Source organism: Nestor notabilis, unplaced genomic scaffold, assembly GCF_000696875.1.
Source record: "Nestor notabilis isolate BGI_N333 unplaced genomic scaffold, ASM69687v1 scaffold4559, whole genome shotgun sequence".
NCBI lineage: Eukaryota > Metazoa > Chordata > Aves > Psittaciformes > Psittacidae > Nestor > Nestor notabilis.
Window position 1 is genome coordinate 28,780 of NW_009943150.1, and position 15,349 is coordinate 44,128.

The 15,349-nt window shown below is 41.1% G+C and overlaps 1 protein-coding gene across 1 annotated transcript; it reads right to left on the reverse strand.

The window, feature by feature from the left end:
• Positions 1–1,849: 1,849 nt before the first annotated feature.
• ANKRD22 (ankyrin repeat domain 22) lies at positions 1,850–10,478 on the reverse strand. The gene is made up of 6 exons (XM_010021760.1): positions 10,165–10,478; positions 5,761–5,952; positions 4,040–4,147; positions 3,640–3,717; positions 2,676–2,774; positions 1,850–1,927 (listed from the first exon to the last, which is right to left on the reverse strand). Exons 1-6 carry the CDS (start codon positions 10,183–10,185, stop codon positions 1,850–1,852), a joined length of 576 nt encoding a protein of 191 aa, XP_010020062.1. The 5' UTR covers positions 10,186–10,478.
• Positions 10,479–15,349: the final 4,871 nt, after the last annotated feature.

Genomic DNA, 15,349 nt, shown 5'->3' on the forward strand with positions numbered 1-15,349 from the left:
GCAGGGGAGTTGGAACTAAATGATCTTAAAGTCCTTTCCAACCCTAACTATTCTATGATTCTATGATTATTATTTTGGTACATGCATGCCCTGCTGCATGCACCATTCTGAGAAGCATGCTAGCCTGTCCAGTCCTGTGGGAAGGATATGTCAACAGTAATTCATTTACTGATTTTTTCCTCTTTAGTAACTGTTTATAATGAAAAAGTGGTCAAGAGACTTGTTTCTCTACTGCACCAAACATATTTTCATTATTTTTTTAATGCACTAAACCAACCTGTGAATTGGTTTTCACAGCAATTCATTGAATAATAGAATCATAGAATAGTTAGAGTTGGAAAGGACCTTAAGAGATCATCTAGATCACCCCATGGACAGGGATGCCTCACACTAGACCATGCTGCCCAAGGCTCTGTCCAACCTGGCCTTGAACACTGTCAGGGGTGGAGCGTTTACCACTTCCTTGGGCAACCCATTCCCCTGCCTCACCACCCTCACTGTAAAGAACTTCTTCCTTAGATCTAATCTAAACTTCCCTTGTTTAAGTTTGAAGCCATTACCCCTTGTCCTACCACTACAGTCCCCAATGGAGTGTCCCTCCTCAACATCCTTATAGGCCCCCTTCAGATATTGGAAGGCTGCTCTGAGGTCTCCACACAGTCTTCTCTTCTCCAGGCTGAACAGAATCTCTTTTTGCTGTTTCTTACATTAAAAAAAAAAAAAAATCACTTGCATTGTAGGAAGAGAAGCACTAAGGGGAAGGTACCAGACCTTGCATGAACTTTGTATGCAGCCCAGAAAGCCAACCGTATCCTGGGCTGTATCAAAAGAAGCGTGACCAGCAGGCCAAAGGAGGTGATCCTGCCCCTCTACTCTGCTCTCGTGAGACCTCACTTGGAGTATTGTGTCCAGTTCTGGTGTCCTCAACATAAAAAGGACATGGAGCTGCTGGAGCAAGTCCAGAGGAGGGCCACGAGGGTGATAAGAGGGCTGGAGCACCTCCCGTATGAAGACAGGCTGAGAAAGTTGGGGCTGTTCAGCCTGGAGAAGAGAAGGCTGCGTGGAGACCTCAGAGCAGCCTTCCAGTATCTGAAGGGGGCCTATAAGGATGCTGGAGAGGGACTCCTCATTAGGGACTGTAGTGACAGGACAAGGGGTAATAGGTTTAAACTTAAACAGGGGAAGTTTAGATTAGATCTAAGGAAGAAGTTCTTTACAGTGAGGGTGGTGAGGCAGGGGAATGGGTTGCCCAAGGAAGCTGTGAATGCTCCAACTCTGGCAGTGTTCAAGGCCAGGTTGGACAGAGCCTTGGGCGACATAGTTTAGTGCGAGGTGTCCCTGCCCATGGCAGCGGGGTTGGAACTAGATGATCTTAAGATCCTTTCCAACCCAAACCTTGATTCTATGAACTGCTGTGGCATATTGTTCAGTTGTCAAGTGTATATCCTGCCAACTAAGTAACACACACTGTAAGGGGTATTTTAGTCTTGCATTGGCTGCCAACCATCATCGTTAGGCTTCCAGAAACGTTAAAGCTAGCTTTCAAAATCCACTGTTTGCACCAGTCAAGTAACAAAACTGAGAAAGCAGATGTGGAGGGCAGTATTTTGAACACTATTGTAATCATTCAGGGCTTAGTAAGATCAAATTAACACTTTCCAGCATATGTAGCCTTGCGGGATACTGACAAGTCTCACACAAAACAGCCAAAGTCTGCAGCAAGGAATGGGTGGATTTAGACCATGTCTTTATCAAGTAAGAGCTCTCAACCTTCTGCAGGACTCCTGCTGCTGTGCAAGATGGATTGTCAGATGAGGTAATTTTCTGCATGTTCAGGAGTCCTCAACGACTAGGAATTTTTCCTTAGCACACTTTCAATGCTGTGGAACTGCAGTCTTCTTGCTATATCTAGGGGAGTCTCACCATCCTGAAAGAAACAGATAAGATATATTGCAGTATGATAGATATGGATCTAGTACAAAGAGCTTTCCTAAATTTGTGACCCAGATACAGTGCTCTGCTGCACAAGTTTCAGTGTCACATCCTTACTCTAAAATAAAGGTTTCAGAAGGTCTTGGCTCACTTTCACTGAAGCCAGGGGCAGAGTACTGTCCTCCCCTCCAGTAGTGACAGCCATGCCATTGTTCCCTGGTGCTAATGTCCAGAGTCAGTGCAGAGCTAAGCTAATGGCTGATTTCAAGAGCAACATGGGCAGTACATTGCTCACTTCAACTCAGTAATGCAGATACTTCCAGGTCAGTATTTATCTGGACAGCATTTGAGCTTTTCTGGTGACAGAAGCAGCTTGACTTAGCCCCTGTCAGAAGAATGGTGTCCAATGGCACAAAAAGCACCTCAGAAGGCTCTTGCCACTACCCTGCAGCCTGCATCTTAAGAACAACTGTAGAGCAGTTCCGAGTTAAGAAGAGGTACTGTGAAGATCCAGTAGACATTCATGCAATGTTTACTGGTGGAAATCCAGCAGTGGAGGATTTGGACATTGCTCTTGCCAGCAAAGGCAATGGAGCAAACATTGCTTTAAACCCCGCAGCAGATGAGTCTGCTGCCAGGAAGCTATGCACTCTTTTTTTTAAACTGCTGTACACCAGCTAAGGCCTACAAGGTACTGGTTCACCATCATGATAAGGAAATAGTTATCAATTTCACCTTCTTACCTGATTCTTTAAAGAAGTGTCTGCATGAGCTTGAAGCAGTAGAGGAATGACTGCCTGGTTGTTCATTTTACAAGCATAGTGAAGTGCTGTGCTACCTGACTGGAGGGAAACAGAAGCAGATGAATTTTAGTTCTGTTACTTCTTTACTAAACCATAGGTAAGTACGACTACCTAAGTACTACTACAAAGCTTTATCAGATTCCCCCTAACACCTGGATGCAAAAGACGTAGCATTTCCTGCCACAATACACCACACAGCAAAAAAAAGCCCGAACATTTACATAAGACCACAGGAACAAAAATATTGTTCCTTCCCTGGGATGCAGGTGCTAAAACAGGTCTGTTGTCTTCAAACTAACTTCAGAGGATTCCATGATCTTGATCTCAACAACTATGCCTTAAGCAATACTGTTTATTCGCATTTCAGTTTTAGAATCTGGTTGCTGCTAGAATTGGGTGTTGTCCTTTTCTACCTTAGAGTAGGTGAGCTCTTTTCCACACCCAAGTAGGCTAGTGGATACAGAACTCCACATATGGCAGATCAGTGCACTCTGATGACCAAGAGAAGACACAGGATTTAGCACTGTGGCATGGTCTTTGCCCTCAAATCTGCTCCAGTCCAAGAACTCATAAACAGTGATAAACTTAGACCTTTATATCACTAGAATCTTTATAGGATCAGGTATTTAATATTTAAGTGCCTCAAACTAGCTTGCCTTGATTCTTTTAAGAGGGCATTGGTCAGAAAGGGAGAATTAGTCTGTCAGTGGAGAATTATTTCTGTGTACATCACAAAACCATTGCCTAAGAGTCAAGGGAAAACACTGAATCCTCCTGGTACATGACAGTCAGTTCAGTCACAGATCCTACTCTGAAAGCAGGACTATGTTGCTGGAAGATGCATAAGTCTATTAGTATTGTTACATGCATAAGAGCCACATTTGCATTTGATAAACCCACTTACAAAATCTGTAGCATTAACATCAGCTCCAGCTCTAAGCAACATCTTGATCAGGTTTTCGTTCTGTTTAGTTTTTGAGACCTGTTTCGTGCAAGGGAAGGAGTAACACAGTAAGACAGTTCATCTACATATAGTGCAAAGTAGATTATGGCTAAATACTGCATTATTTCCTGGAAGAAATTTGCTTCTACAAACACCAGACTGATGCATTGATACAGTTCAGTTGCTTCACATGCTATAGTCAAGACAAAATCCCTGCTTCTTCTCTTGCTTTCCATTAGTCTTTGCTTTAAAAAAACAGTCCATGTCCTCTACAGGTTCCTGGCCTGCAATACTGCCATGAGAAAGGTGATAAAGGGACAGGAGAAGGTACAGGGTCTTTCCTGCTTTCATCCAGACTCACCATGAGAAGATATCCAATAAGCATCACTGGCATGAGGATTATGATGAGCACATAGTCAAGGAAGGTAAACCTTTTTCTCACAGCATAATGCAGACAAGTGCGGTCCTTCTAAACACAAAATAACTCTGATTAGTACCAGATTCAGTAATCTGATTATATTTATTTAATATTGACAATAGGAGACCATTTTATATTTCACAAGCTTTCTTTTAGGTTATCTACTAGACATATTTTCTGATTTTCAAACTGAAACAGACACATGCATTTTACTTCCTTAAGCAGACGCACATTTAACACATACAGGCTCATGTAAATAGGGCTACATGTGCAAGAAGGATGCGGGATCCAAAGGATTCCATGTGTATGTCTGCAAAATTGGACATGGCTGCAGAGAGAAAAAGGGCAGAGTAGACATGTGGCTACTACTGCCACCCGGCAAGTTAAATCAGTAGGAAGAATCCCCACAGTGACTTTTCCTATAGAGGTGCTGGTTACTGAAACAGACATATCAGTGCTTATGGCATCTCCTTTGGCACACGTGAGAAACACAAGCAAATAACAATACTCCCAGCAGGTTCCTAGTGAAAACAAAGTTTAAAAAAATCTGTGAATACCAGGTGTACCAAAGCAACTAAAGGGCAGACCTGTAAACCTGTGTGTTAAAGAACACTTGTGTTAAACCTCCTGTAGGTTGTCAAACTGGAGTTTGACAAACCAGGTTACAGTGTTATGCTGAGGCCCAAAATAAGCAGAAAAGCTATTCTGTGCCATCCCGTTCAAAGAGACTTTGAGGTAAGGTGGAGAGCCTTCTGCATCAAGAAGAATATATGGGGTAGAATATGCCACTGACCTCATGAAAATTTGCTGCCGTCCTGTGAAATAAACAAATGCACTGGAAACTAGAGATAGAAGATAGTCCACAAATGTGTAGGAACTTGCTAAGCATTGCCTTGGAGTATGAGATAATACAATAGAATTGACAGGTTTGGGTTCTTTTCCATGGCTATTTATCACCCTTAACATCGTAAGAATAAATTACTAATGAAAGCAGAGCACGCATCTTTCAGCTACTTTTTATTTGTAACCTACCACACCACCTTAGGGAAAATAATGAGTCACAGCTACTGTGCATGGCAAGTAGTTTTCTTAGAATAGGGAACAGTGGAAGAACAGTGGAAGGCTTCCCTCCTTGGCCTCCAGCATGCTATTACATGTCATGCTACTGTTCTGTAGCATGACAAAAGCAGGTCTGCAGAGGCAATAAGGCAGATTTTTGTAGAGTCAGTCTCTCCGCAGGCATGCATTTGTGAGAGATGGACAGGCTGTCCTTCAGACCTGCCTTCTAACCAGGGTGAAGAACAAGACAGACGCAAAGAAAGGCTACAGAAGGGACAGACAGAAGCTGTAGGACAAGATATATGCAGCGTGCTGCATGGGTAAGCAGGCAGAACCCACTGGGGACCAGAGATGACATCAGTACCACATGAATGGAGAACGTGAGCACAGAAATTCAGGTTGGCAATATTTATTATCTTATGTGCACTGGAATGTTAGCAAAGCAAATGACGAGACAAACAGAAACATATAGGTTTATTGAATTATAATTTAGGGGTTATACTCATGCCTCAGCTGGAAACATGGCTGTGTTTGCCAGTGTCCCCACATATACACTCCAAGAGTCTGAAAGAACAGTTACTGCAAAGGAGTTGGTGGCCACTTACCTTGTTTCTGAGGTTGACATCAGCATTTCTTTTCAGAAGATAGCTAACTATCCTGTTGTTTCCCTGTTTACACGCACAAATTAAGGGGGTGTCTCCACCGAAGCTGTCCTGGATGTTCAGACAGTTGCTGTTGCGCTCCAGAAGGAACTGAACTTCATTGAAATCGTTATTATAAGCTGCCTGACAAATGGGCTGAGGAGAGAAGATAATATTCATCAGCACATATTTCACTAAAACATAGGTACTTCCCCTTCTGACTTTACTTGCATATCCTAAGATATGCAAGCACTGCCAGGCACTTTTGACAGAGGTTGTCGTTCTAAGCAACTTCCAGAAGATGGTGGTAAGAGATACTTCTGCAGCTGCAATGCAGCAGCTTGCAGCCTGGGAAGTCGCAGTGTTTGCGCAGTGGAATGAACTTTCTGTTCATTTTGGACCATAATAATAATATATATATGTATATATATTCCATGTATATAATGATTTTTATATACATATGACCTAAGAAATAAATCCAGTTCCTTTGCAACCATAAAAAAAACCCGGCTTCCAATCTTACAGAATTGTTCACTGTATTAAGAAGCAAGCACAAACAAGTCCAGGCCTCTAAGTTTACAACAGGCTTTCTCTTTGGGTGAGCACTGCTGAATAAGGTATAACTTGTCATGCATCAGCTCCCAGAACAAAACCACGCTTTCAATGAAAAGCTGAAAAATCAAACCCCCACTATGTTTCTTTTCTAGCATTTGAAATTAAACCTCATACTTAAAAAATACATACATGTATGCCCACAACTCAGCGTGGCTTTTGAGAACTGTTTGTTGCTCAAGTCTTTACTCACTATTTCTACACATCCTTGGCCTATCCTGCAATTCCTTCCCTCTTCAGCAGCAAGAACTCAGTCTAAGAAGAGGCTGAGAATGACAGGAGTACTATGAGCCTCTAACGGCCTGTAACAGTGGGAAGTGCGGCAGACTGGCAGCATTTGAAGTTCTCCAGTGGAAAAGAGAAGGAGTTTCTTCTTTCCATCTTCAATACTGAGGTTCTTATTCACCAATTTCTAAGACACGCATTTTCTTTGAATATTATCTGCAGGTTTTCCTTCCCATCCTCCTTTTATTACATCCTAAATACACTGCATGAACAAGATCTAGCCCTGAACTCTGAGCCCTTTCCTCACTCCCCCTGTAGTTAGCTTACACACACACACACACATATTAAAAAGATTCATCCTATTTACACTTTTACTTCAGACAAACGTTGATCCACAAGTTTACCTCCAGCATCATTGCTGCTTAGTCTTCTGGACAGCTGCATAAGAGAAGTGATTTTCCTTTCTAAAGAGATTATTTACAAGTTTACCAGACCTCACACCACTTCTTGTTTTGTTTTTATTATATCAGATGAAAATCTACAAAGAATACATGCAATATTGTACATCTGTTTGTATTCCTATAAAAGTTTACGCATACCATTTGCTATTATACATTCCTCCAGAACCAGAACCAGTACCAGTTTAATGATTTTGAGGAGAAACTCCTTGTTTAAATCCCGCTTGGTATGACCTGCATACAGATGCCATATAAATGATCAGTTTGCTCTAGAACCTCGCTCTCTGTCATATTGATGTCTAATAGTGCAACTTCTCCAAGAAAGAGAAGATCAGGTGGAGTCTGCACCTCTGGTTTTCCTACTTGTAAGTATTGCTTTGCTTATTTAAAGATGAAGCAGATTTGCTGTTTGGTTGAACATCTGCTCACATCAGCCATTTACCATACAAATTTACTCCTTTTCTAGTCTGATTCTTGCTAGTTCAGCAGCTTGTGTCACCAAATGATATGCTTTTGTGATTTTCTTTCTGTTCTGCCTCAAAGAGCTTTACTTCCTAGGTCCTTAACCCAAGACACTTATGACTGATACTCTCATTAACCCATGGGATCTTTTAAAGCTTATACTACTGTTGAACCCAGTTCTAGAGCTATGAATAATGATGGAGCACTTACCATTCTCTAAAAGACTATGTTTTTGGGACTGAAGTCATGCAGAGAGACCAACACACAAGAGTCACACATGCTTTTTTACCCACTGAAACCAGAAAACATCCAGGGCACAGAGAATAAAGGAAGCAATTCTCATCCATTATCCAACAGCTAATGCACAGATAATTGACATACTGAAAGCATTTTTTTTTTGTTATTATTCCATTGCACTCTATGTAGAATTGATTCTTTCACATATTAATATTTCCCATTCATATGAAAAAAGCCCAACCCCCACAACCTTTTTCCTAGTTTTATGGGATTTTTTTGAGACCCATTCTGTTGGTTTTCATTCTAGAAAATGCCTCTTTTAGACAAAGAAATATGAAAAGTCCTATAAATCAGACTTGTAATAGACCTCCCAAATTGACAAATACAACTCCATGACTGAAGGATCTAACACAGTAGCAGAAATTTAAGTAAGTGCACAAAGCAATCAAAATAAATATAAGCTCATTATTTTCATATCAGTAACAACAGGACTTCAGAAAAAATGTGTTAGGAAAGAATAAGGATAAGAAAAAACACAAATAGGTGGTAATCTGTCACCTGTGTAAGAAAGGCATCAGAAGCTGCAGCCAGTGGCAAATGTTATATTAGACAGTCTTTCTCACAGAAAGAAAAGAGAGCTGTTACAGAAAGCACTTAACTGGAATAGCAGATACAAGACTTCAGGAAAGGTGAGAAGTAGTCACAGAGCAGGTAAGGGTTTTCATGGCTGAGATCACTCAGTACAAGATCACCAGATAAGGGGGTAAAGGAAAAGTAAAATAAAAAAATCTTTCACTGTCAGGAAGGACAATACCTCTACACAACTGAATTCTTAGTTATTTTTATTTCAAATGAACTGTGGGCAAAGGGATTGCAATCAGGACCTGGTAGTTTACTCAGATCCACATGAACCACCACATCTGAATCTCTCTACTTGCTTTCAGAGCTTCTTGCAACTCCCTCTGCTTAGCTTTGCTGAGGTAGAGATAAACCACAAGCTATTCAGCAAGTTCTATCACACATGAAACAAAGACTAAAGGTGTGGCAGTAAGGACAAAGCATTCAGCCAACAGAGAAGAGGGTAAGGTAAAGCCAGTCTTGCAACTGGGAGCGCAATTTCAGATTATAATTGATTCCTTCTTTGAGAACTGCAGGGAGTTGACTAAATTACATCAACACTTTGCAGTTTTTTAGACAAAAAGCAGTCACTTCGTAACATCCAGATATTGTGAACTAATCCATAGTCTTTCTTTGTGTGCACTAAAATTCACTCAAAGGCCATGAACTGAACATGAAAGTCTAAATCGTGTCTGTGACACTGAAGAGTGCACTAGTATCGAATCCCTGCTCCTCAGAAAAGGCAACTTACACCTTCTTATATGCATTTCTCTAGATTTCTATCTTGTATAAATGAATCATACCTTATCCAGAAAACTGTAATTCATTCAAAATTTTAAAATATGAAATATTAACTATTAATCATGGAAGGTATGGACAGTATTTGAACATTCTCTAACCACCACTTTAATTAAGCTAGATGACACTGTTTTCTTCTACAATACTAACTCAAGAGTAGTAGACCCGGAGAGAGGCAACAAATCCTTTCAGAACAAAGTGCAGTCTACCCAGCCCATCACCTTATCAATGCACAGATTCAAACTGCCTGTAATACAGAAAAAGGAGAAGACATTTGATTTCATTGAATAGCCTTTCAAAAATAAAAGGGTGGCTTTCAGCATAGAAATGTAACCTTTTAAAGGAACAGCTATGTAATGCTATCTCCAGGAAAAGAAACAACAGTGCAATCCACTGTATTTGCAGTTAAAAAGGACCAAAATTCTCGCTTGTTCCCAAGTGTGCAAATGGAAACTTTATGAAGTAATGAATATGTTTGGGGCTAAAATCCAGGGGTAAGCTAAATGGACCATGGTCTGGGGACAAACCCATAAAGATAACACCTAAAAGAAAAAAATCACATTCCTAAAACAGTCATGGGGTGGGAGGGAATGTTTCCTTGGGCATTAGCTTTTTATTATCTATATTCAACATAAGCTAAGGAGTTGTTCACAGTTTGCAAAGTTGTTGTTTGCACCATGCTCAGAATCATTCTGATCTTAACAGAGAACAACAAAAAGTGTTGAACACACACTTTCTCCGTGAAATCACAATAGTTATACTGGTTATTGCATTTTATTTACTCTTACAAACTATATTTTTGACAATTTGTAATAGCTGAAGTACAGCATCTCCAAAGCGAAAGAACTTCCAGATCTGTTTAAACCTTGTATGGGAGGCTGCAAAGGGAACAAATCAAACCCAGTGAATATCTGTATCTTTGACAGCTTCAGTTACTGTGCAGAAAATGGTCACCTACCTCTGAATAGAGTATCCCCATGCCTATTCTTCACTGCTTGAGTTCGTTCTTGTTCACCAGCCCAACAAGTTAACCTCACTTGAAATGTTCTTGAGCTTGTTTGAATCTGGTTAATATTTAACTTAAAAGTATCACTCTTTCTTAAGATATATTTCCTTTAAATGCTTTCTACTTGGTAGCATGAAACAATTGTCTTCAGAAACCCAACCCAGGGAGGTAAACATGAGAACAGCAGTTTACGGGAGACTGACAGGACAAGTTACAACACAGAAGCGTTTTCCTTTGTCATTCTTGCAAGAACAGCCTCCAGTTGCCTAAAAAGGAAAGTAGCAAAACAGGCTGAGGAGGGTAGGAGGGATAGAGGAAGAAGGTTTCACAAGTGAAGAAAGGGAGGGGAAAAAGAAAAGAAAAAAAAATGTGTGAACCAAATACTTAAAACAACTACTTCTGAATGAGATGTATTGCAAACCCTCTGCAAGAACAGCTCAAGATGCCTACTGGGAAAAGGGAAGCAACTAGATCCCACACCTTTAATAAGAGCTCCTGGTATTACTAGCTTCAGTCTCTCATTAAATCAGTAGCTGCTTTCATCATCTTTTGCTCAGGCTTCTCTTCCTAGCCCAGCCCAAAAAAATGAATATGATTCATGTTTAACCTGCTAATTTTGTATGTAAATTTCATTAGAGCTTCCTTGGGAAGAGTATTATTGTTGATGTCTCCACCCCCTTTGTGTGTTCACAGCTCTGAGGATAAGATGCTGATAGTATTTTTGTAGTACACTCTAAGGGCATGCGTATTTCAAGAGTCTGTGGAAAACCCAAAATATCTTCTCCCTTTATATTTAAAATTCATGTTTCAAGTACATTTTAAAACAAGTTTTAAAACTATGCATGTAACTGTCAGCCTGAAATCCAAGCCCTCTGCCTTATGTTTGAGAATACTTTTTTTCCATATCATTTTCATATTTATTCTCCAGTCAGGTGGAAGACCATATAAAATTACTTATACTACTTATACTATTTCAACCTTCTCTGGTTGAAGTAGTATAGCACCACTGACTGTAGTGTAGTTTGCTAGGACCAGTTCTAACCATTTCAATGGTTTTTACCTGAAGAAAATTAGGTTGGTTTGTAACAAAAACATACAGTACACCCACCTGTAGCAATCTATTGGGAGGATCCCGATAGATTGATCTTTCAGCATGTGGTGAATATTCTGTTGGCCTAAAGACATGGAGGAGTGATTAACACCTCAAAGGTGAAAGAGTATTCTTTGCCAGTATTTCTTCACACCCAGTTTCTAAGAAACGGATATCCTCCTACATTAACTGGCCAGGTTGTTACAAACAGGAATTTATAAACTATAACTTGTTGAAAGAAACCTCAGCTGTTACATAAAACAACTTAGTAGTTTACTTAATCCTCCCCAAACACCAGTATATAAATGCATGGTAACATGGGAAGTATTTAAAAAAAAAACCAAACACCACAAAACACACCCTCCTCCATAAAGCACAGCAGTAGCTTCAGGCAACACCTTTCCCAAGATAGTGTAAATTACCATTTAATCCAACATCACATCTTAGGCCTTCTTGAAAATCACTTAAGTGATTACTTTGATCAGAGCTTTAGCAGGAGAGCAGATAGGCAGCCCAACCGTGATGACGTATGCAAATTTATGTAGTCACGTCCAATTCTGCTTCACATACTGCTTTTAGTGTTCATTATTATGCTTATAAATGAGGATTTGGATCCTGAAAATGTTATTGTTCTTTGCTGAATAAGTCTTCTTTTCTCCAAAAGGTGCCAAGAGTTGCCTAATGCCTGGACAAACTGTCACCTACTTTGTCTGTGAAGGAAATGTGCTTCTTACTTCCCAAAAGAATTTTACTATACTTCAAAAGTTTTGCATGAGCCAGAAGTGAACTAAGAGTTTCTCAGAAGGGCCTTCACCAGAGAAAGAATAAGGTGCTCTTCTGGTGACTACTGGATTACTTCTGTTACAGCCCATCCTGTGGTTCAGCTCCAGCAGCTTATCCAGCAGGCTGATCCTAGCCTGCACAAGATCCCAATCCCCATAATCAGTTCATGGGCACAATGTAGAGCACAGCAGTCCCGTGGGGATCGTGGGGCTGTACAAACCTGCTGACAAGTGTACGCATTTTCACGATCAATCTTATCTCATATGCTGATCCTTAATTTAAAATTGGCCAAGTAGCATAGTGACTGGGCAATGCCTCAGCAGACTGAAGCATTTGATAAATAGCTAGCTTCTTTCCCATACATGCCTGCTCAACAACAGGTAATCACGTGGCAAATGCACCTGGGTCGGGGCAATCTCAAGCACAACTACAGACTGGGTGGAGACTGGATTGAGAGCAGCCCTGAGGAAAACTTGGAGGTGTTGATTGACGAGCAGCTCAACATGAGCCGGCAGTGTGCGCTCACAGCCCAGAAAGCCAACTGTATGCTGGGCTGCATCAATAGGAGCAAGGCCAGCAGGTGAAGGGAGGTGAGTTTGCCTCTCTGCTCTCGTGAAACCCCACCTGCAGTACTGCATTCAGCTCTGGGGACCCCAACACAAGAGGGACATGGAACTGTTGGAGTGACTCCAGAGGAGGCCGCAGAGATGTTCTGAGGGCTGGAACACCTCTCCTATGAACACAGGCTGAGAGATCTGGGCTTGTTCTGCCTTGGGAAGGCTTGGGGTAGACCTCATAACAGTCTTCCAGTACCTGAAGAGGGCCTACAGGAAAGCTATGGAGGGACTTTTTTCAAGAGCAAGTAGTGACAGGATGAGGGGGAATGGTTTTAAACTGAAAGAGGAGAGATTTAGATTAGACATTAGGAAGAAATTCTTCACTATGAGGGTTGTGTGGCACTGGAAGCCAGAGAAGCTGTGGCTGTCTCATCCCTGGCAGTGTTCAAGGCTAGGTTGGATGGAGCTTTGAGCAACCTGGTCTAGTGGAAGGTGTCCCTGACCATGGTAGGTATTCTTTAATCATAGAATAGTTAGGGTTGGAAAGAACCTTAAGATCCTATAGTTCCAACCCCTCTGCCATAGGCAGGGACACCACACACTAGACCGTTTAAGATCTCTTCCAACCTAAACCATTCTATGATTCTACTATTCATTCTATGAAATGCAGGGAGAAAATTGATGAGAATCACAAAAGTACTTGAGAAGTAGAACAGGGTTCCAAGACAAAAGGAAAAGCATATATAGACTATTTCCTTAGATGAATGCTACTTTTGCATTTTACAATCTTTGCAAAAGAGAAAGGAACACGTATTCCCCTTTGTCCTCCCCCTGTAAGCACGCAGATCATCAGGGATGTGTTTAGAGGAACAGGCTACCTTGGGGGTACCTAAGAAAGAGTTGGCACACTGGGGGTTAAGACATAGTTGGATACTTCATACTATGTGATGCCAGACCACCTGGCATCAAACTTTTGTTCCAGCATTTTCAAAACAGAATATTACCATCTCAGCTGGCATGGCTCTCTAAGGAGAGCACATCCTGAGAAGTTTCTGTATACCCTTTATATGTTGTGTTTCCTACACTCTTTTTACAGGCAGCACTTTCATTATCTCTTTTCCCTGTTCAGGAAGGTTAACCCAGCTTTCATTCTTCACTAAGATTCCTACTAGTGATATGAGAAACGATATCACATATCGCAGGTGAAACTAGGCAGAATGCTGTGGATCATTCCAGGCTGACAATTCTACAAAACAAAAAAATGTAGAATGTCATTAGCTGGGAATACAGCAGAGAAAAGTCTTCTTTATCTCTCATTAGGCAGGGGTATCAGATGTCAAGCTGTAATGTTTTTCATTGAGAAATCACTTTTTTGGCTTTTCCATGGACTGTGCTCTACTTTACAAAGCAGAATTGTTTATGTGATGACTCTTAGGTTTTGTTTACTAACACAGACTTACTTCACTCTGTTTACTCACACAAAACAGCAGATGATTAGCACCCACATTCCAGAGAATTTGCTGTACCAGGGCACCAGGCCAGTTCCAGTGAGTACAGAGCCCCTGGGCTGACTACAATTAATTCAGTGCTTAGACAGAGGTCTTCAAACATATTGTGTTTTCAGAGGGTTCATAGTAATGGCTTAGAAGAAGCAAGAAATCTTGTTAGCATCCTCTCTGACTCAACATTTACACCTTTTCAAACTTAATTCAATACCTGAGAATCCTTACATAAGCAGGCAAATTCAGTGCAAGCTGGTCTTTGCAAGTTGTGGTGTTCACTGAACAACAGATTTAGGAATGTATGTTTCAGGCTAAACACACACCTTTCAGGTCACTTGTATTTTTATTCTAAGATTACATAACAAAGAAGAATTGTCCCTGAGCAATATGCAAACAGCAGTTCAGAAAACAAGTATCAGGTTTGGAACCAGTAACCACACCAGCTTCTGTACAAGCCAGAGCCGCAGAGACCATGTTCATAGGTAGGAAGTGTTGGGAAAAGCTTGATTTTAATTCCCTTCATCCCAAAATAATGTGGTCACAGCAGTCCCCAAGACAGGCAGCAGTACACAACAAGATCTGTCACAGCCTCAGGGGACAAGAATCCCCCAGGTCCTTGCTAAGTATCTTAACCATGGGTTAGACACCTCTTTATGCCTCCTGCTCCAAGGTGCAATTTAGTCATTCAGAATGTCATGCAAAGGTGCTGTTTTTCATAAAGTAACTCAGCTCCTTAAATACTGCCAAATCAGCACTTAAACATGCTCTCCCACACGTGCAGACATCACACAGCATGCTACTGCTACTCCTTTTATTGGCAAAGGTTTCTGCCAGTCAATCAGTCAGCTAGTGGAGACAGACGAGGAACTGCAACAGAAGACACAAGCAAGTCAGTCAAAGCGGAGGTAAGTTGCTGGTACATGTGCATTCATATGTATTTTTCTCTGCTGCCTTTCTCCGTAAAGATATGCAGCCTTGCCTTTGTGCAGTTGCAAGTCGGAATAGACAGCCTTCATCCTTTCCGATCTGCAAGCCTGATGCTATGCATCAAAGTGCATGTTTGATAGAATTGAGGAGAGGAAGATGTCTTTACCCTTCACAAATGGGAAAAAAGGAGTATCTGATGGTTTCATTTTGTTCTAATTGTTGGGGTTTTTTTCTAAGGATGTCACTGTGGATGCATGATAATCTCAGTATTGAAAGAG